General features: G+C 38.5%; 1 protein-coding gene and 1 long non-coding RNA gene across 3 annotated transcripts in view; one reads left to right on the top strand and one right to left on the bottom strand.

Moving 5' to 3' along the window:
* The first annotated feature begins 3,315 nt into the window (after window positions 1-3,315).
* LOC149555959 (uncharacterized) overlaps window positions 3,316-22,477 on the top strand; it is a 34,251-nt gene continuing 15,089 nt past the window's right edge. Inside the window, exon 1 of the long non-coding RNA XR_016364594.1 lies at window positions 3,316-3,452. This is a non-coding gene — a long non-coding RNA (uncharacterized LOC149555959). The remainder of the gene's footprint in view (window positions 3,453-22,477) is intronic.
* LOC149555958 (methylthioribose kinase-like) overlaps window positions 3,466-22,477 on the bottom strand; it is a 48,869-nt gene continuing 29,857 nt past the window's right edge. The window contains exons 2-6 of one of the 2 annotated variants that reach the window (XM_089830080.1): window positions 6,155-6,467; window positions 5,803-5,977; window positions 5,444-5,645; window positions 4,240-4,454; window positions 3,466-3,861 (exon numbers count right to left, since the gene is read on the bottom strand). In XM_089830080.1, coding sequence (XP_089686206.1) covers window positions 3,696-3,861; window positions 4,240-4,454; window positions 5,444-5,645; window positions 5,803-5,977; window positions 6,155-6,425 — 1,029 coding nt within the window. In that variant the 5' untranslated portion in view covers window positions 6,426-6,467 and the 3' untranslated portion in view covers window positions 3,466-3,695. The remainder of the gene's footprint in view (window positions 3,862-4,239; window positions 4,455-5,443; window positions 5,646-5,802; window positions 5,978-6,154; window positions 6,468-22,477) is intronic. The other variant, XM_089830079.1, reaches the window with a different exon arrangement.

The following is a 22,477-nucleotide window of genomic DNA, read 5'->3' as shown; positions in this document are numbered from 1 at the left end:
AATGAACATAAGTCCTCTTTAAATTTTTTTAATTCTCTTGACGCTATTCAAAGCAGGATTGCTAATATCTTGTGGTTTTAGATTGGGTCGCTACCCTTGACTTATCTTGATATTCCTATTGTTGTTTCTAGGCAACTACGTCTCTTCTGGAAAAATCTACTTAAAAAGCTTCTAGAGAAGGTAAATAATTGGACTCGTAGATGGGTTTCTACTATTGCTCAAGTTACTCTTCTTCAATTTGTTATTCAAGCTCTTCCTATTTATAGGAGAATGTTTCAGGTTGCTCCTGTGTACTTTCTCAAGGAGTTTGGTGCTCTTTCTTTGCAATTTCTTTGGAGTGGTGATTTGCACAATTCTAAATGGAGTTCAATCAGTTGGAAGACTGTTTATCAGCCTAAGGAGGGTGGTCTTGGGTTGCACTCTACTATCTTAAGTAGCCAAGCTTTGGTTGTTGAACTTTATTGGTGTTGATGCTTTGGAAGAAATCAACTTTGGGCTCGTATAATCAATTAGAAGTATTTCAGGGGTGTTGATCATCATTCTATTTCCTCTCTTCCTTTGGAAGGTTGTGGCTCTATGGTATGGCGGACTCTTAAGAAAGGTGCTCAATGAATTAAGAGAGGTCCTTTTAGGATATTTAAAGGAGGCTTTGTTTTGGTGTGATGCTTGGGATGGTAACCCTCCTATCTTGTCTATGTACCCTCATCTTCATGTTCTATGTGATTCTTTTCTTGCTATTGGATGGGATAGAGTGGTTCATTATAAGGCCCTTATCGCTTGGGCCTTGTTGTTGGCTATAGATGGAATGACTCATTAGATTGGCCACCTGGGGGCTCCAAAGAGGACCACCTAGAACTCTCTAGGATTTTGGCTTCTAGAGAGTGTTGCTCTTTGTTGGGGTCGGATGTTTTGGATTGGGATGGTGTTGCATTTGGTAAATACTTTGTTTTTGTTGGGTACCAGGAGCTTACTAGACAATTATTTGGAGATGATATGGTGCCTTGGTGGAAACCTATTTGGAATAAATTTTCATGGTCCAAATGTAATTTCTTCATGTGGCTAGTGACTCACAACTAGTGTCTTACGTGGGATAATTTTGTAAACATGGATTTCAGGGCCCCTCATTCTATGTGTTGTGGTAATAGGAAGGAGTCTGTCTCCCACATTTTCTTCCATTGTTCCTATTCTACCTAGATTTGGCACATTTGGTGGAATGCTTCAGGTTGTCCTTGTAGACATGCTTCCTCCTTGTCTGCCTTTTGGGATCGCTTGGGGATTGCCCCCACTAAAGCCTTTCCTCTTCAGGTTGCATGGATTGCTGGTCCTTTGTTCATTCTTTGGCATATTTGGTTGGAGGGGAATAGGAGAATCTTTCAAAATGTCTAGATCAGAGTTATACAACTCTAGTGGAAGATTTCTCACTCTTTGCATGAGACAATTCAAGCTAAGTGTGTATTAGATGGGGGTATGGATCCTAGTGATGTTACCATCTGCAATCGCCTCAATTTTCATCTTCAGGGAGGAGTCTCAGGGGTTGATGGTCAATGTTTGCATGGTTTGCGTAGACAACATAGGCGATAGATGAAGCGACAAGTGAACCATGAGGGTTATTGGACTCCTCTTGGAGTTCTAGAAGTCAACATTGATGGTTCTTCCAAGGGGAATCTAGGTCCTACTAGCATTGGGGGGCTGGCTCACTGTAGTTCTAGTGATGTTCAATTTCTTTTCCTTGTGTGTAAGGGTTGTCATACTAACAATCTTATGGAGGAGTTGGTCATTTTACGTGTTGTGGAACAGTGTTGTTTGAGGGGATGGCATAAGATTCTCTGTGTTTGACTCCCAAGTGGTGGTGATGTTAGTTGGGCTCTGGCTTTAGTTGTTAAACTAACTCTTGTCTTTTGTAGAACTCTAGAATCTGATAATTTTACTTACATCCCTCAAGAGTGGAATGGTGTTGCAGATTGCTTGGCTAAATGGGCTTTTGATCATGTGCAAGATTGGAATGTTATGGATAGGAGGCAATTACTCCCCAAATTATCTCATGGAATTGATGACTTTATTGATCGAGATAGAGCTCTTTGTTGAAATCTCCCTTTTGTGTCTCTTCTTATCTTAATAAATTTTTTACCCCTTTATTAAAAAAAATTATGTATAAATAATAAGTAAAAAATAAAAAATAACTTTGTATCAATATTATGAAATTCTGTAGGTTTTTAAATTACTTAATTTAACAACAATACACGAAAATAATATTTATTTAATCATTATTAGTATTTGTCGTTAGGCAATACTATTATAATAGTGTGGAAAATAAAATGACTTCAATATTTTTTCATAACATATAACATATTATTGAAATTTTAATGAGGTAGTGGATCGAAAGAAATTGCTTCAAAAGTCCTAATAGACATAGCCTTTCTGTAAAATGTAAGGCCTCAAATTTATTAACTAACGAGTGAAGAAAAATAAATTTCATCATTTTGTTATTTAAATATTTTACACATTACTTTGGAATAAAAATTAAGAATACTAGGCAAAAGCTTACAACGCAACGGTAACTTGTGAGCCTCTCATGTGGGAGGTCTTGGGTTCGAATCTACTTTCGCTTAACATATAATAATAATAAATTATAACAAATAATAATAATTAATCTAGGCTTCGGTCATTAAAAAAACTAGATCTAATTGGTTAAAATAAATTTTATTAATAGCTAGTTAACCAAACTGAATACAATAGTATATGTCTATCAGCAATTACCGAAAAGACATACACTTAAAATGGTGCATGTTAAATTTGGCATTGTAACTTGTTGAACATGTATCAAAAGTATGATACAAGCCAAATTGTAAGGGTGCGATCAACAAACTTTATGGTCCATGTTAAAATTGGCATTGTACCACTACTTAAACATATGGGTCAAAATTATGAGACCACAAAGTAAATTATGAAGGCATGATTAACAAACTTCCAATTTCATTGTGTTTTCTTCAGAACTTTTTGTTTTTGGTAGTGTAGAAGATTTAAACTCAGCACCATCTACATTCCTAGAACATAGACTTTATCATTAGACCAAATGTCCTTTGACGTATATGTTAAAACTATTGATTAGACAAAAGCTACAGCTAGTAAGGCAAAGGATGCCTTTAGGGGTGTGGCAAAAAGATGAGACAACCCAATTGAAAGAATAAGGTTCAATTGACAAAGCTGCAGCCCTAGACCATAAAAATATACCAGACCTGCTCAAAATCTGTGTTTTAGGGCTTCCTTTAAATCTAACTCTTCCTTATTTTTTTGGTTGCAAATCCTGGGACAATTGATTATTCTGAATAAAAACAAAATGACAGATCAATTTTTAAGGGAACGTTAATCATACCTTAGCAATGCCCTCAAGTAGGTTTGGTTCTATCTGCTTTCAGAGACTTCAAGCTTCCATAGTCTGTTGTAATTAACAGGTAAGCTTCTGGATGAGTGTAACACTTGTTTCTGTTTTATCAGTAGTAGTAAATACCATTATGTAATACTGGATTTTTGCAATGCTTAAAAAAGTTCACCATCACATAAAAAGCATCAAACTTGTTTCAGAAAGGCAATCTTCTAGTGTATTTATGTCCAAACACTGAAGGGAGATCTCTCTCTCTCTCTCTCTCTCTCTCTCTCTCTCTCTCTCTCTCTCCCTATATATATAGAAGGCCTAATCATTTTCCTTGAATAGCCTGTGCAACTTGGCTGATTGTATCAAAGTTACGTCTTTCCTTCATAATCTTCTTTGCAAGATTGAGAGCTTGGCGCTCACATTCTGCTCTCTTGCTTGCATCTTGTATTGACTCAAAATCTTCTACATGAGCCACCCCCACAATTCGCCTGCACTCCAGAACACAATTTGTCAGATTCTTTTCTCCAAATGGGTTGACCATGTACAGAACTTCTGAATGTAGAAAGTGAGCTACAATATGGACTAGCTGAAATCAGCATATGGAGCGGTAACAACATGCTGTCAGGATATAAGCAATGTTGACAACTGAAAAAAAACAGATACTTGCAAAGAGATGCAAAAAGAATACATGTAGATGACAATATTACAAAAGAAACTTGTATTGACATGCATGTCCTGCATCTAACATGAAATAAATCTGGAAATAACAAGCTTATTCTTTCATTTTTTATTACACCTAAGACAGACAAAACTTACGAAGTTAAATAGTACAACAATGTAAAATTATGCATAGTTGCCATCATAACCTGATCATTTTTGCAGCACCAAAGCCAAGGCTGTCATGGAATAGGTCTTTCATGTACTTTTGCTGCACAATCAATTTAAGTTCAGGGGTGTTGTATACGGCTTCTAGATAAGCATCTCCACAGTGTTCTGTGTTGTTATTCCATAATGCAATAAACTTTGATTCAAAAAGGTTCCATGTTTCTTGTATGCACCTCAGAATCCAATGTTTATAGCCCTGAAAAATCATTATCACAAAGAATCCAATTCCTCAGCATATAGTATAGCATAAATAAAACCAATATAAGCCATAATGTAGATAAAAGGCATGATATGGAGCATAAGTGAGTATCAGTTGAACTGTAATCAGTTTGCTAGAAATCTTTAAAACAGTAGATAACCTAAATATTTAAAAACAACAGAAATAATAGAACAGAAGCCTGGTTATGCACCTAACATGTCTACATGCAGGCTAAAGTTTGACTTTTCAATGCCTAGATTCGATGGTGTTGAGCTATGTCAAATGTGCACGTAAATTACATACATTAGGGGAAAAAGTTAGAATGAAAGTATGATAATGAGAACCAGATTCATACAAGGCAACATTGACAGGATCAAGGGAGAAAAAAAGTTTTCAAAAAGGTTTTAAAAGATTCAATGAAAATAGGAAGAATCAATGTAGCAATATCTATATTTGTGATTGTTAAATTATCCCTAATATAGCTTCATTGATTTTCTGCAGACATTTCCTCACTTTCAGAATCACCTCATTGTTAGCTTAGCATTTCTACTTTTCTCCCTTTTTAGTTTTTTACCATCTATATACGTTTTGTACAGGGTAATCCTTCAATTCTACAATTCTCTTCTAACATTTATCTAGGGTTCATTTTGAGAAACCTTCAGAATGCAAATTTTAACCTTGAGTCCGAACCTCAAACCAGGTGAGACTCAAAACCCAACATGTACTTTTTTGTTTAGGGATTAGACCTCTAAATAATTTAATTTATACATTTTCACAAAGCTATAGAAATAAATACAAACAATTTAAAAACTAAAAATTAAAAGCTAGACAAATGGCAGCTACAATATTTGAAGCTGTTCTTCTTTTAACTGTCTTCATCTGCTGTTCTCAATTTTTAGAAAATCAGAGATTTTTTCAGTTCATTAGCAGCGCACGCAAGAATAGAAGAAAGTGATAGCAAACAATATATTGAATTTTATACTTGCCTCACGCTCATTTGCATATCTGCTGTGTCCATCTTGTGCAAAATAAGCTAAAATTAAGTTCCCAAGAAAGGCACCTATGTCAAAACCCATAGGCCCATAGAAGCCAAACTCTGGATCTATAACTTGAGTTGAGTCACTTGTTACCATTATTGATCCAGTATGTAAGTCTCCATGAATAAGAGCTTGTGTCCTTTCACAAAACCTATGTAAAAGATGTAATAGATGCTGAGAGATATAGCCAACATTTGAGAAAGGGATAATAAAGAGCTAAAGAAAGCCAAGTTATATTTCACGCTGTATATGCTACTCAAACCCAAGTAGAACAAACATTTTTCTAGAATAGTAAAGTGAAACAATACTTTGATTTTAATTCAGCAATTTCCAGCTTCAACTGATTATCTTCCCGTACAGCTTTAACATCTTCATCAAGATAAGGAGTAGTCCAACGACTGATTGGAGATATCATATAGGGATCTGAAAATACAACCTGCTCTGTAAGCCTGCACATCTCCACATTGTTGCAGAATCGAGCAACTGTACAGAAAACGCAAATACAAAAAATTAGGAATAAGCTAAATTAAACATAGAATGAAATTCACTATACCTATCTCCATACATATGCTCTGAAGGATTTTTATACAGTATTTTAAATAGAATCTATGCACAGATGAAACTAATTGACCACAGCACTAATAAGGAAAAATTATTTACCTGCAGCTTTGTGCTCTTTAGTAGAAAGATATAGAAGAGAGGTGTGGAAAAGAGTTTTGGAAATATAATCTGATATATGCTCTGCCACATATGGGTACTCGATGCCAGCAATCAGGCCTTTGCGCAGAATGATGTGTGGGGGCTCCACATAGCACATAGCAATTATAGCCATTGTAGAATCAAAATGATACACTTCTGGGACATGTTTTGGGCACAACTGACCGTGCTTTTTCAGAATAGAAGCCTCAAAATATGCACGATCCTTTGTCATTGACCATGACTCCCCCAGGCAGCGAACATAAGGTAGAGCCTACTGAACACAATAAAGTTGTAAACCATGCCATCATACATTTTTTTACTCTATAAAGTCATAGACATGCATTGGTACAATGTAAATAAAAATGTCCCAGAAACATACATTAAGTTTATACTCATTCAGAAACATTTAGTAAAATACTATTAAGGTTCCCCATCTACAAGGAGATTTATATTAATGTTCAACAGATAAAGCAAGGACAACACCTAAAATAAGCTAGCAAGGAATATATCAAACTTCAATACAGTTCTGACCATATGATATGCAAATCTATCAGCATGGATTTCTTGCCTAGCTTGCTAATAAAAAAGAATCACTCAAACTCTATATTTGCCCTTGTTGATCATGTATTATAACTTATAAGTGGTGATCATGGCTGATGCAAGAAGACAATTAACACACCTAAAATAACCAAACTCTTCTTCCAACATGTTTGGGTACACTTTAAGGTCATCCTCTCCAATATGTGTATCTAATTGAGATCCTAAGTTTGTAATCACTTAAAGCAGTTGTTGTGGGAAATATTAGAGCACACGATTGGTTAGGTGGACATTTTATTGTACTAAAAATAAAGGGCAAATTTATTTTAAAAAATTACACAATTGTTCAATTGATGTGAATCTGCAAGATGCTCATTTCTAATGTCCCATTTAGGGATAATCTGGAATTCGGGACAATTTTCTTGCAAAACCAATTGCAAGGGACCTATTTTCTTCAGGTCTTTAGAATTGTGTTCTATGAGACGACTTATGAATATATTCTTGCTGCAAGAACAAAAGAGGACCGGCTTTTGTTACTTAAAATTGTGCACTTATTTACAGAACACTAAACTCTAAAGATCCAAGAGAAATCTGTGTTTTTGGTTCCCTACAAAAATGAAGAGCATACTTCTTTGCTCTCTGAGATCTCCTAAGGACTTTCTAAGACTCAATACTCTAACAACCCGGGCTGATTTCTCACTCTGAAATCTTATGTCGAGTTAAGAAAGTAACTTGCTTATATAGGAAAACATCACCACCTTTTCATGCATCGTCATAAATTAGGATTTGAAATCCACCCATAGAAAGAGGATACCTGGCAACTGGCAAGGCTTATCCAGATGAGATGTCCACTAAAGGGTAGACCCCAATATCTCAAATGCAAGACAAGCACAATTGACAAATAGACACCCATGTGGGACTGGAACATGTGGTGCGTTGCTATACATCCGAAAGTAGATATGGCAAATCACTTTATCTTTTAATTCTCTCTTGAAGAATCCGAAAGTAGTTGGTTACTTTATCTTTTAATTCTCTCTTGAAGAATCCCTTAAGGTTTTGCAAATCACTTCTTATCAGTAATTTCTTAAAGGCTAAAACATGTGAAAAGCTTTTAAAGAGTTTATTACAGCTAGAATTTCTTTATGAGTACTGTCATAGTTGACTTCACTTCCCTTGAAACTGTCAGAGGTATACTTGACAATTTCTTCTTGGCCTTGAGTGGCTAATTCCTTTAAGTTACCTGCCCATTTGTGTTCACTGGCCTCTGTCTCTACTTTGGGGCTCGATCCTGGTAGCTGAAGAGCTGGCAGATCTGCACATTTTGTTTTAATTCTCCCTATTATTGCATCATGCTTGGCTTTCCAAGTTGGAGGATTCTTCTTAAATAAATTATTCATCTCGGTCCTGTCTTGAGCAATATTAGAGTAGAAACAAGAAATGTAATTGACAAGACCTAAGAATCACTAAGTTCTTTTAGATTTGTAACTGGTAAATTGACAATTTGTGATAAAATATGTTGTGTTTCCATTCTCCCCCTAGGAAGAAGACGAATGCCAATGAAAATAATGGAATCCTGAGCAAAGTGGGTTTTAGTAGGATTAACAACAAGACCATGTTGACAAGTTGAAGGAGCTGACATTAGGTGCTCGGGATGACTAGATGGACTTTGACCAAACACAAGGATGTCATCAAAGTAAGGTAAAATGGATTTGGAGTACTGACAAAAAATTACGTCCATGTGTTGTAGGAATATAGGAGTTGTTTTAATACCAAATGACAAAATATTCCTTTCATACAAACCTTGAGGAACAGAGAAAGAAGTTTTATAACAGTTGGCTGGATGGAATGCTATTTGCCAGAATTCCTTGGTTAAGTCAAATTTAGAGTAAATATTGCTCCCTTGAATAGTTTTCCATATATGATCTTTTCCTGGCAAAGAATGTTGATTGTCTAAGAGACAACTATTTAGAGGTTTATAGTTAACTTCTAACTTCTTTTCTTGCAATTCGTTTCCATTTTCATCAAAATTTTGAATTACATGGCATGACAGGAAAATGGTGAGGAAGAAGGTAAAATTAGTCCCAGGGTAAGAATTTCTTCAATTTCCTTCTTACACGATTCCGATTCTTGAGGACTTGTCAAAATATAGTTAGGTTTGGCTTTAGGTAATAGTTCATTACCTGCAAAGTCCTAGTTGAGAGGTAATATGTTGACCAAATTGCATTGTTTCTTTTTCAAATCCATTATCATTACTGTCTGCAAATTGTTTTCTGATTTCCCTAATTTCAGGTTCAATTGCAAGTGCTTGCTTTGTCATCCAGATAGTATTTCTCTTTTTAGTGTGCAAAGGCAGACTTATGCTTGTTTTGTTAGTAACCTGGGTACTTCATGCTAATTTAAGCTGATAGTATTTCTAGTAATCAGAATTGGTTCCCAATTCTGCATGGATTTGCTACCTATCACTCCATCAAATCCATCAATCTCATAATGGACAAATATGATTTCATCAATATGACCATTAGAAAATTCAATTGGAGCTTTGTACAAAAGGTGAGATGCATGTTTACCATTACCAAATGTAATCTTTGTGTTTGCTTCTATCCATTGGTTAGCAAGAAAAGAGTTACATCTTGCAATATTCAATTCTGCAAAAATATCCCATAAGAATGCTAATTGATAGGATTTGATATGTTGTCAAGAGAGTGGTTCTCCAAATCTCCAGCATTTCGACCAATTCCATCTGCTTGAATGGCTGCTTCATTTGAGAACTGTAAGACTTTTCTTGACAAAAAAGAGAAATAGTTGATTAATTTAAAGTGAATTTTCTTGAAATACTCAATTCTGTCGTCGGTAGAAATTGTGTATCGGCCGACGGGTTCCTTCGGTAAAAGTCTTGTTATGTAGCCGACAGGAAAACAGTTTGTAACGGGTATAATGTACTTAGCCGACGGATACCTTCGGGAAGGTTCGTCGGAAAGTATTTATAACCCCTTCGGGAAGCATTGTATTCATCTTATCATTATCTTATCATTATCATATCATAGGAGAAAAGCATAATGTACTGTTGGCATATGCGAATAATAATAGAAGTTCTGCTGGTTGTTGTTCATGTTCGTATTCTTTGCTTGTGTGCACCGCTTAATTAATCCATACGGTAAACATTTGGCGCCGTTGCCCGATGGATCTGGTACGCAGGCAGGCGGAGATGAATTAAATGCCGAATCAGTTGAACAAAGACAAGAGTAAGCTAAAGGAAAAAGATGACATACGCGTTGCGCAGGAAAATTTAATTTTGGCTCAGCAGATAGAGCGTCGAAGGAGGTTTCAGAAGATTTCCGACGGAAGCAAGAGTGCGGAAGGATTGTTGAAAGAGACTCGACAACGGCTTGATTTGGTAGAAGAAGCGAGGGAGGAGTTTCTGAACCTGCATACGCCACGGGAAGAGAATCCTGACGGAAGCAGATCGACTCGCACGGCTCGGAGTGCAGAAGGAGCACGAGCGTGGAGTGACCTCTTCGTCCGAGATATACTTCCGGAACGGACAGCTACGGTTGACAAACCCTCTTCTTCACCAAACAGCGCAGAAGTAGAAAACAGCGCGGGTGTTGAAAACAGCGCGGAAGCAGAAAACAACGCGGGTGTTGAAAACAGCACGGAAGCAGAAAACAGCGCGGGTGTACAGAACAGCGCGGGTGTCCAGAACAGCGCAGGTGTTCCGAACAGCGCGGGTGCTCGAAACAGCGCGGGAGTGCAAAACAGCGCAGGTACACAACAAAACCCTCGACATACAATAATAATGGCAGGTCCGAAGGAAAAATTGCCTAAATTTGATGGTGATGAAGCAGCTGATCCCATTCGACATTGTAAAACATGTGAAACGATCTGGAGGGCGAATGGCATAACCGATACAAACGAATGGATCCAACAATTTCCCGCAACCCTACGGGGTGTTGCCATTGATTGGTTTACTGATGCCGATCCACAGAAATTGAATAGTTGGGATAACATTAAGAAGGAGTTCATCGCAGAATTTCAACTTTTGCGTGATGACAATGAAATTGTCGCCGAGATATTCAATACCAAGCAAAAGAAGAATGAAACTGTACGGGTCTTTGCCAGGAGGTTGAAGGACTTAATCAGTAAGATGGAGAATAAGCCAGCTGATGGGTTACAGAAACGATGGTTCATTGAAGGCCTTCACCCGAAGCTGCGGAAGAAGATGAAGATCGTGCCGCCATCCACATACAATGAAGCTTACAACCGAGCAATGAACCTCGAAAGTGATTAGAAGACAAAGAAGCAGAAGAAGACCAGCTCGTCCGATTCAGATGACGATGCATCCTCCGGAAATGATAGCAGCGATGACGAAGGAAGCAACAAGAAGGTTCGTGCCCTTCAGAAAGACATGCTTCGGATGATGAAGGAATTCAAGAACATGAACAAGGAACCTAAGGGTAATGACTTATGGTGTACGGAATGTAAGAAAGAAGGCCATACGAAGGGATCTTGCCCAAAAGACCAATTTTGCGAGATCTGCCAGATTATGGGACACTCAATAAAGGACTGCCCTTTCAATTTGAAAACAAGAACACCACAGCAAGTGTTCCTGACACAGGAGGCCTCTCCGTCCGGAGGGAATGGGAACACCAGTACGGAAGGTGCCACATCAGGCGGATATAGAAACAACCGGCGCGGTCCAAACAACAACAGCACTAACAACAATGCTGGCAACAGCAACAATGGAGGAAGGAGTCGCATTCAGTACGATGCAAATGGTCGGCCAATTGTTCAATGCCGCGCATGCAATCTGTGGGGTCACTTCGCCCGGGAGTGCACAACACCAAATACACTGAAGTTGCTATGCCGCTGGTGTGGACCTGGTGATCATGATGATACCAAGTGCCCAAAGTCCGGAGTAAATCTGATTACTGTAGGAACAGACGAGGAAGAAGTTCTGGCCATCACTCGGAAGCAAGCAAAGCTTTATCCTGACCCAGCAGAAGAAAAGAGGAGACTGGAGGAAGCAAGGGCAGAAATCCAGAAAGCAACACAGGCAGAAACGACACACCTGAAGGACACGCCGAGTACTTCCGTACGGAACTGCGCAGAACAGAACATTGTTCGGCAAATTTTGCAAGCCGAGATACCTGTCAGGATAAGTGATCTGTTGCTCACTATGCCTCAGCTCCGATCGGCACTCACAAACATTGTTCCCGCTGCTCAACTACCAGGAGAACATGGAAGGAAGCAAGAAAGTGGAGAAGTACAGTACACAAAAAGGAGAAGGAAAGTGGCGCAAGTGCAGAAGATCCAATGTTGTTAGCCCTCTCATCTGGACGCCACCCAGCAGTCGTCGAAATGGGAATTCTCGGGACTGTATTGACGGAAACAATTGTGGACGGAGGGTCCGGTGTCAATGTGTTGCCTGAAGACATTTGGAAAAAGTTGGGACAGCCGACATTATGGCCGCCTACATTCCAGCTGCTAACGGCCGATCAACATGGAATCAAGCCATTGGGAGTCCTGACAGCACAACCAGTGACGATTGGAACACAACCGTTCCTGTTGGACTTTGTCATAATCCCACTGAAGCGGAGGGGATATGATGCTATTTTGGGCCGGGGGTGGCTGATACAAGCCAAGGCAAAGCACGATTGGAAGAAAAATACTTTATCACTCGAAAGCAAAGGCCGAAAGTATGTCATTGATCTACACACTCAGATGGTTGGAGAAGAAGCTCTATCGTCGGATTCCGAAGGAGAAGATGATAAGAGGAGGCAGAGTATGGAACCCGATCAGGAAGGAGTCCTACGATTGGAAGGAGATGATGATCTGGATTCAGTAAATGGTCTTTACCACTGGCAGATAGAGGATTATGAGCTCTTTCCAAGTTGTAATATGCTAAGGATCGACGAAGGTAAGAAAGGAGGAAATGAATGTCCGAAGGAAGACGGAGAAGCCGACGGAGGAAATGAATATGGAGAAGCCGAAGGAAGAAATGAATGTTTGAAGGAATATGGAGAAGCCGAAAGAAGAAATGAATGTTCGAAGCAACATAGAGAAGCCGAAGAAGAAAATGCGGATATGACTGAAGCTGAAGGACAGAACATACAGTACGAACCGAAAAGAAGGAAAGATTCTACTGTACGATTGCGCAGGAAGAAAGTATTATGTCAAACCACAAATATAACAGAAAGGTACTGGCAGCAAGGAAGGCACACGATACGGTCTGCACAGGAAACAAAGCGGAAGGGTCTAATAAAAGTTGCAGCAGTACGGAGTGAAAGTGTTATTGACGGACAGAAGGGGCAGTTGACGAAGTCCATGGTACGGGACTTCAGGAACAAACTGGGCGATATGGAGATGACACAGAACAAGCGTAGCAGGTTTCCACTCGGACAGTGGGTATTGTCGACGATTGGAATGAGATCAAACCAGGCAAGTTCAAAATTAAATGGGTCGGGCCGTACCAGATGAGGGAAGTAAGCAATAACAGAGCAATAAAACAGTGGATGCTAGACCGAAAGGAAGTATTCGCTGTAGTGAAGAGGTCGAAGTTGAATGTCTGCAATGAAAGAAGTAACACACCCCCATGGACGAATAACTGAGAGAAGACTGTAAGTACTGTATATATGTAAATATTGTAGATAATTGTTCCAGAAGTGAGATTTTCAAAAAAAAAAAAAAAAAAATTTATAAAAAAAAAAAAAAGAGAGAGAAGTGAAGTAAAGCACCGTACGGTTTCTGGAAAGCACCATACGGATTTTGAAGTGCCGTACGGTTTTTCAGAAGTGAAGTACGGATTTTGAAACTAAAGTGCAGATTTTGAAGACCACCGTACAGTTTTCCATCAGCAACGTACGGATTTCATGTCACCGTACAGATTTCCATCAGCAAGGTACGGATTTTATGTTGCCGTACGGTTTTCCATTGGCGAGACAATCCAAATTGCAGTAGAATTTTTTAAGAATGTACGGATTTCATGTTGTAGTACGGTTTTTAAAAGCCACCGTACGGATTTCATCACCATCGTACGGATTTTATTGCAACGGTACGGATTTCATAGTGAGGGGCATTGCACGGTTTCCACAAGCACCGTACGGATTTCACAAGAAAAAATTGTCGTACGGTTCTCAATGTTTGAAGAAGGGTGTACGGCTTTTCAAATAAATTAATTGTACGAGCTCTCAAGAGGCTGCTGTACGGATTTTTAGAGAAAGATACCGTACGGCTTGTGTTTCGTACGGATTTTAAAGCACATATATTAAGCATACGGATTTTAGAGCTTTTCTTTTTTGGTACGGATTTTTAAAGAAAAGCAGCGTACGGAAATTGCAGCTAGGAATGCGAGGTGATTGTACGGATTTTCCAAGCATATCATGTGTAGGGATTTGGATTGCAAGATTACAAATTTTGAAGAGTGGGGTTTTTGCGTACGGATTTCATCACAGAAGGGTGACAGGAGGTTTTGTATTAAAAAAAAAAAAAAAAAAAACGTCGACAAATCGAGAATGCTCAGAATGAGTATCAGATGATACCATAGGGAAGAGGAAGAATCAGCGATTGCCAGAAAGAGTGTAGAATCGGCAGAAAATGACAGAAATGGTGTGTTCCGTGCAGTTTTGTGTGGGTTTCACAGTGCTAAATTGGTCTTGGCGGCGAGGGGCGCTGCCCCTCGACCCCGCCGGGGGCGTTGCCCCCTGGACCCCCAGTCGTTGCGGATATCAGTCGTGGGAGTCTGACCAGTTGAGAAGAATTGAAGTTGCTGCAAGCATGGACCTTCTGTGTACCAGAGGTAGTGAGAGCAGGTGTTGGCTGTGAGGCTGTCTTGGTGGATGTGTAGAGAGCTCGGGAGGAGCTGATCATCCAGTTGGAGGCAGTACAGCGACACTTGGTTCAGTGTACTCGTCATTGGAAGGCAGAAAGCGGCATAGGTGGCTATCAGGGTCAGATGTCAGATTGGCTAAGGTGACAGTGTTGGGTCAGTCATTATATTTTGGTTGTTGATTTGTCTCAGAGATTTTGTAATAGTCGTCGGGAGACGACTTTTCTTTTTTGGGGGGAATGATGTCGTCGGTAGAAATTGTGTATCGGCCGACGGGTTCCTTCGGTAAAAGTCTTGTTATGTAGCCGACAGGAAAACAGTTTGTAACGGGTATAATGTACTTAGCCGACGGATACCTTCGGGAAGGTTCGTCGGAAAGTATTTATAACCCCTTCGGGAAGCATTGTATTCATCTTATCATTATCTTATCATTATCATATCATAGGAGAAAAGCATAATGTACTGTTGGCATATGCGAATAATAATAGAAGTTCTGCTGGTTGCTGTTCATGTTCGTATTCTTTGCTTGTGTGCGCCGCTTAATTAATCCATACGGTAAACAAATTCTATCTTGAGATGAATTATTCCATCTCTTTTCCCTTACTGAGTTCTTCAGTAAATTATTCATTTTCTTCATCTTCCAATTCTTGTATTTCTTCATTTGTTGGAATGATAACTTTCTGAAGAAATTCTATTATGTGCTGACACCATAGTTGTCTAGCCATACTGCCAGTGGCGGGGGCTTCCTCTTTACTGCCCGGTAGGAAGTGGGATCTCGGAATATCTAGATCATCGTGTAGTGGATGAGGATGCCTATTGTTACTGTCTTTGAAAATGATGCTTTTGTTCTTCTAGATTGGCCAGTTCGAGTTTTTTTTTTTTTCCATGTTTCTAGACCAATATTCATTTCATTCTGAATTCTTTCTAAGTTACAAATTTCCTAAATTATATTTTCAAGAGACTGTTGACTTGAAGAAGTCCTTCCTTTTACCATTCTACAAAAGAATGATACTTATGAGAGATCAGAATCAAATTCTGATTGTGGTTATTGTTCCACAGTACCTTCAAATTGTTCTTCAAATTCATCTTTTTCTTTATCAGAAAAAAAAATACCCTCAGAATCATGAATATATACAAATTCTTCTAGATTTTCTAATCCAGCTTCCTTTACCATCCATGCTTACCTCTGTGTTTGTCTTTATTCTTTTCAAGGCACTTATTGGCAAAATATGAGCTTTGCAAATATAGCAAGTTGGTTTCCACCTTTTTTCCCCTTGAATTTGTCTTTTTTGCGAAAATACCCTTTCACCTAAAGAACTTCATTCTCTTCGAAAATTTTCCTTTCTATAAGAGCACTCGATACATTGCGTATATCTAAATTTGTGCTTTTGGTAACACTTTCCATAACCAAAACTTGGAGTTAATGTCTTACACAGTAGGAGAAATTACAAGTTTTACCCTTTTATTTCCTTTTGTTGTTTGACTTCTTTACACACTTGTTCATTGATCTCAGTTAAAAACTGAATCAGCTGAGAAAATGTAATTTTGCCTACAGTCAAATGTTCCGTAATAAGATTTTCCAATACCCTTTTATGATAATATTCTCTTCGACCTTCAAATGAAGGTTGTGTACACAATTTCATGATTTTGTTCTTACCTTGACTGATTAATCTTTTGAAATTGTTCGGCACAAAACTGATCAAAATTTCAGGTCACACCATTATTATTCATCAATCTATTGTGGGCCATTCTTTCAATTGAATTTGTTCTGCCTAGGAACATTCTTATCAGCAGGGAACACACTTGATCTATTCCTCTATTAAATAAGTTCATTCTTGTAGGTGTCAACTAGACAATCCCAGACTCTTTTTGTTGTCCCAAAAATTGAATTCAGGGTTTGTCTTATGACATCTTCTTCACTAACCCCTGTACTAGTAGCAATATAATTTGTATTCCATGCCCTTGTAACATCTATGCTTCTCATATTTTTTATTTCATCAAACCTGCAAAATTAAAAAGCAGTGGTGTCTGAGCCTTATAGTTTTGAAGATTTCTATAAGGTGAACCAGATCCATTGTCATTGCCATCACCTCAGGCCATATGCATTAAACCCCTTTGTTTTCTTCAGGTGTGGCATCTCTCATTGTTCCAGTAGTTGTATCCTAGATTTTTCTATAGTTTGTTCAGGTAAATTAGGATTAACGCTTTTCCCTTTGTGTTGGGCTTTTAGATAACCAGCTGAACAAGTAGGAAAATTCAATCTTTTAACAAATTGAGCTACTTGGACATTTATATTGGAAACTTGAGATCCAACATATACTACCTGAGTCTTGATGTTCTCAACTTAAGTTTTAATATTACTGGATTCTCTTATGACTGTTTTCTACATGCACTGTTGTTTAGCTAATGTGTTGAGACAGAACTTCAAATCTCAGCATTTTGAGATGTTGTTCATAGGTGTGTTGTGTTGTTTATTGGGCTATCCAACAGGCCTCTTCTTGCTGCTTGAATGTACTCACTCAACACAGAGCTGGGCAACTTCTTTGAGCATAGCTTTTCACCATTCCTCAGTAAGGCGAGACTCAAGAATTTGCAAATGAGAAAGAATAGAATTGTTATTGGTTTGATAGCTAGCATAAAGCTTATCTTTGGCAAGGGTATCGGCTCGCTGTTGATAGCAAATATCCTTGGTAAGAAACATATGTCTATGCATACATTGGTTAGACTAAGTTCAGAAGTTTACTTTGTCTGGAAAGTTAGCTTTCACCTATTGGAGACCCATGTTGAAGCCATGAACCTATTGGGAATTTTCCTATCATGTCATATTGCATAAAATCTTTGAATTGAGGAATTAGACCTGAAATGATAGACTTACCAACAGAAGTATCAATTAGAGTCTCCCCAGTATTGGTATTATTAGGAATGGGAAAAGAAATTGCTTTATTGGACATCGTCCGGACTTTGTGAGAGGGAAAAAAGTGTTAATGTTGTAGCTTCAGTTGGATTTAATTGATCGAGAGTCAATCTCCTATGGTTATTGGTTAACATTATTGCATTTGATTGATCCTCAATTATATATACATATATATGCCTTAGCGCATGTTGGGTCACTATCTCCTCCTGAACACTACACCGGGAACCCTTTGATGGGTGGACCCTACTATCATTCTAAGGGTTGTCATTCTAGCAATAGGTAGCAAAAGCGGTTTCTCTAGCAGGAGCAGGGATATGGGTTGCAGCAGATATATATATATATATATAATCTCTAATGTAAATTAACTTACAATAACCAATATTGATTAACACAGAGACATGTCTCTTCTACTACTATAAATATGCATTTGTATCTGCACTTGGAAAACACATAAAAGCATATAGTGCCATTACATTTGCAGAGATCTTCAATTCTTTAACATGGCATCAGAGCAGGCTGCAAATGTTTGGCGGAACTGTTGTTGGACGACATGAATAAGTATTAATTTTGAGTCAAATATTGAAAGCAAATATAATTCTAGAGATGAGACCTCCAGCCAGATTCAAAATCATTTTCAAAGTATGTGAGAGTATGTGTATGTAGGAAACGACAAGAATTGGGATTTGCCTGTCAAATAACTACCTCTTCAATTGTCGTTTGGGAGTACCAACTTGGGAAATTTTCAGATGCCTTCATTATTGAGGGAATGTTGAAACACTATTGGGAATTTTCCTATCATGTCATATTGCATAAAATCTTTGAATTAAGGAACTAGGCCTGAAATGATAAAGTTACCAACAGGACTATCAACTAGAGTCTCCCCAATATTGGTATTATTAGGAACGGGAAAAGAAATTGCTTTATTAAACATTTTCCAGACTTTGTGAGTGGGGAAAAAGTATTAATGTTGTAGCTTCAGTCAAATTGAATTGATCGAGAGTCAATCCCCTATGCTTATTGGTTAAACATTATTGCATTTGATTGATCCTCAATTATATATATATATATATGTATGTATGTATGTGTGTGTGTATAACAGTATATATATATATATATATATATATATATATATTGTTGTTAATAATGTCTAATGGAAATTAACTTACAGTAACCAATATTGATTAACACAAAGACATGTCTCTTCATGAGACATGTCTTTTCTACTGCTATATATATGCATTCATATTCGCACTTGGAAAACACATAAAACCATATAGTGCCATTACATTTGCAGAGATCTTGAATTCTTTAACATTGTATCAGAGCAGGCTGCAAATGTTTGGTGGAACTATAATTGGTTGACATGAATAAGTATTAGTTTTAAGTCGAATATTTAAGGCAAATATAATTCTAGAGACAAGAACTCCAGTCAGATTCACAATCATTTTCAAAGTATGTCGTATCAAAGCAATTGTCGTCGTGCCAAGATTGTCGAGATCCCCTTCGGGAAGTCATTGTCTTTGGGTTGAGATCCCCTTTGGTCTGAAATTGCCTTCGATCGAGATTACCTCCGAACAGAGATCCCCTTCAAGTCGAGATTGCCTCTGGACAGACATCCCCTTCAGGTCGAGATTGCCTCTAGACAGAGTTCCCCTTCAGGAAGAGATCCCCTTCGGCCTGAGATCGTCAAGATCCTCTTCGAAAAGTCATCACCTTCAGGTCGAGATCCCCTTCGAGAAGTAATCACCTTCGGGTTGAGATCCCCTACGGACCGAGATTGCTTCCGGATAGAAAGCCCCTTTTGGACAAGATTCCCTTCGAGTCGAGATTGCCTTCAGATCGAGATTGCCTCCAAACAGAGATCCCCTTCGGGCTGACATTGCATTCGGATCAAGAGTGCCTCTAGACAGAGATCCCCTTTGAGCTAAGATTGTTCGAGCCAAGATCACCTTCAGGACATTACACATCCCATATCAACTTTAAGTACACAACTCCACCAATCTGTTGTACTACTCTAATAATAACAAGTTACAACATTATACCCGACGTTGTGAAGCAACATGCTTTGGATCCTTTTTACATCTTCTATGCTATGATGCACAAAATTTGCCCCTTACCAGTTGCATCATCAACCCATGTCTCGTGACTTATCTGCCAAAACTTAAATGTCAACATTAGGTGACCCCATAACATTGTCTTTTCTATAATTATGGGTTGTATTATCTTGAGGATGAATTCTATAATTATGGGCTACATTATCTTGAGGATGGGATATATCACTTTTGTTATAACAACCAAACAAGCACTTCTTCATTGAAAACTTCATACTCAATACTTCTAGACTTCTCTACATTAGTTATTTCATGTAAGTACTACAAACATGTGCGAATGAGAAAGTAAACCATCGTCATCCCAAATCATAAATTTTGACCTCTTTGCTTTCTTTAAAATCATCAATCGCCACCAGATTTTGGTTTGAGTCATTTTCTTCCCAAATAATTAAAGGTGGTAGTGTCTCAAATATATCATCTTCCCATATCGAGGGCCTGTGCGCCAAGTTTCTCAAGTATCCTAGAAAGCCATGTTTTGATTTTTCCTCATGTGTAGGAGTTGTGTCATTATAGGAATCAACTAACACACTAGAAGATCACTCAAAGGATCTATACCATTATTGTCAATATCAAACTCATGCTTAAGATTAAGAGAAGTCATGTTCATCTCTCTTCTAGGATCATCTTTGCTTAAACCCTCATATGGCTAAAGTGAAAAATTAGTTGCATCTTCAAATGGATTCTCCCCATTGTGATGATTTACATGCTCGACGTCAATGACTTCAATATGTTTATTGTTATTATGCCTCTTATCCATCTTTTTAGCTTCTTCCAAAAGTAATTTCTCTAAAAATAATGACATATCCGATTGATATTTTAAAAAAAGCTTGAATGAAGTCATTCATACCATTCATAAGTTTTTCCATATGTTGATTATTTCTTTGTAGTTTTTTCTATCCCTTTCTTTAGTTGTTGAGGCAGAAAGGAAAGTACGTGTTGTGGTTCCACAACGCACACCCCTTTTACATTTTACTTTGGTCTTGCATCCTCCGTCCTCTAGGTTTGTCAAATTACGGTCTCTTCTAAGGGACCTTGGCAGTTGAGAAGCTCCGGAGTTATGTCTAGTAGGTTTCTAGATTAGTCTTTTGGCTAGCCTTAGTGCTCTTTGCACTTATGCACCCTACGCAAGTGTGTATTTGTGTAAAGTGTGAAGTTTCCCTTAGTGTTTTTGCTTTGTTTATAATCCTTGCGCATGTTGTGCATTTGCGGAGCTCTCCAATTGTGTAAAGTCCACGAAGTCCGGTCGTTGAAGATTTAAGGAACTGATTAAAGCACGGATGCCTCTATAAAGTTGCGCAAGTGCGTAACTCCAACGCTTACCTGGGGATCACCTTCCTCGATGCTAACATTAGCAGCCCGGGGACCTATAGAAGGGCGTCGACCCTCCTCATTTGTGCACTACTACTCTCTGCTTTCGAGTTTGTGCACTTCTGAGCTCTAATCCTCTTTAGTCTCTGGTCCTTTACGTACTTGGTGTTTTTTCTTCGTGTGCAGGGGCGCACATGGCTTCCTCCACCCACGTTTCAAATCATTTTTGCTAAAATCCATTATTTCTACCTACACACCTGCAAGTCCGCAGCCTCTACATGCCACGTATGTCCTTCTACTTGTCTTTTGCAACCCTAGGGATTTCCTAATCTTAGGCTTTGCTCAACCGTGTACCTACACAGGTGCGTAGATGCAATTTTTGCTTCCTTGGAATGCATTTCTGCACACTTGCACAGGTGCACAGCCCCGGGGATCCCCTTTTTTCAGTTTTACAGCCTTTCTGCCTCACCACTCAATTTGTTCTCGTCTTTTTTGGCTATTTTTCATGTATGGGCTTGTAACTTGGTACTGACAAGTTGTCTTTATGCAAGTAATACAATGGCATCCTCATCAACAGCGCGGGCTAAAGTCGCATCTCTCAGGCTCATAAAGTATAAGTTCAAGGTGATGCCTCTAAATCCAAGTTTATGGATCCACACTCTAAGATAAAGGACACAGAGCTTGGTAATATTGATTGAAACCACTTCCTCGGCATTTGTAACAACCCCCAGGAGAGATCAGAAATGATATCTTCTATGGTGATGGTAGGCTTAGTAAATTATGCTTCACACCCAACATCAGTTCAATCCTTAGAACTCACCTTTAAATTGGCCAACCACTATGTCTCGGATGAAAAGTTAGTAAAAAGTGCGACTAGAGAGATTGTGTTGGACATAAGGCCAGACAATATCGAGAAGGTCTTCCATCTCCCCATATCTGATGAGTACTATGCCATCTCTTTCGAGAGTGCCCAAAGGTGGTACAAGGACAATAAGGAGGTTGATGAATTGGTCCAAACGAAATATCTAATCACTCAAACCCCACATGGTAGAGCTAGCAAGGTGGATTTGAGTTGAGGTTATATGATACCAGACATTGGCTATTGTGTTGTGTTATTGAGTAGAGTCGAGGGATTGCTCGTCTTGAGTCATTTAGAGACGTGGATGATCCATTTCATTGAGAAGATCGAAAACAGGAGCAACAGGATAGATTGCGGTACCATAATTAGTGACTCTCTTGATGAGCAACTCACTCTGGTGAAGACAAATCCCGTTTCCACATGACTTCCTACTTGGATTATTTGTTGGTTGCTCAAGTAGAATATCCAGGTTTGTCAAAGAAGGGAAGCCTGCAGAACAGAAATAGTTGACCTTATATTGTATACCCTCATATAGTGCCAAAAAAGCTCTCAAATAAATACTAAATTGTCAATTATGCTTTCAAATTTACAATTATAAGATTTGTGGAAGGAGATTATGTAAAGAGATTGTATGTTGAGGTCGTTGAGTGTGTGACATAGATTGGCGCATACTTCATCCAATTCAAGACATTCACATGCATTAGAGTGGTTGGGACAACTTCACGTTCCA

This window comes from Cupressus sempervirens, chromosome 5 (assembly GCF_028749045.1).
Source record: "Cupressus sempervirens isolate cs-2001-9-10 chromosome 5, ASM2874904v1, whole genome shotgun sequence".
In the NCBI taxonomy this organism is placed as follows: domain Eukaryota; kingdom Viridiplantae; phylum Streptophyta; class Pinopsida; order Cupressales; family Cupressaceae; genus Cupressus; species Cupressus sempervirens.
This window is presented reverse-complemented; position numbering and strand designations above follow the sequence as displayed.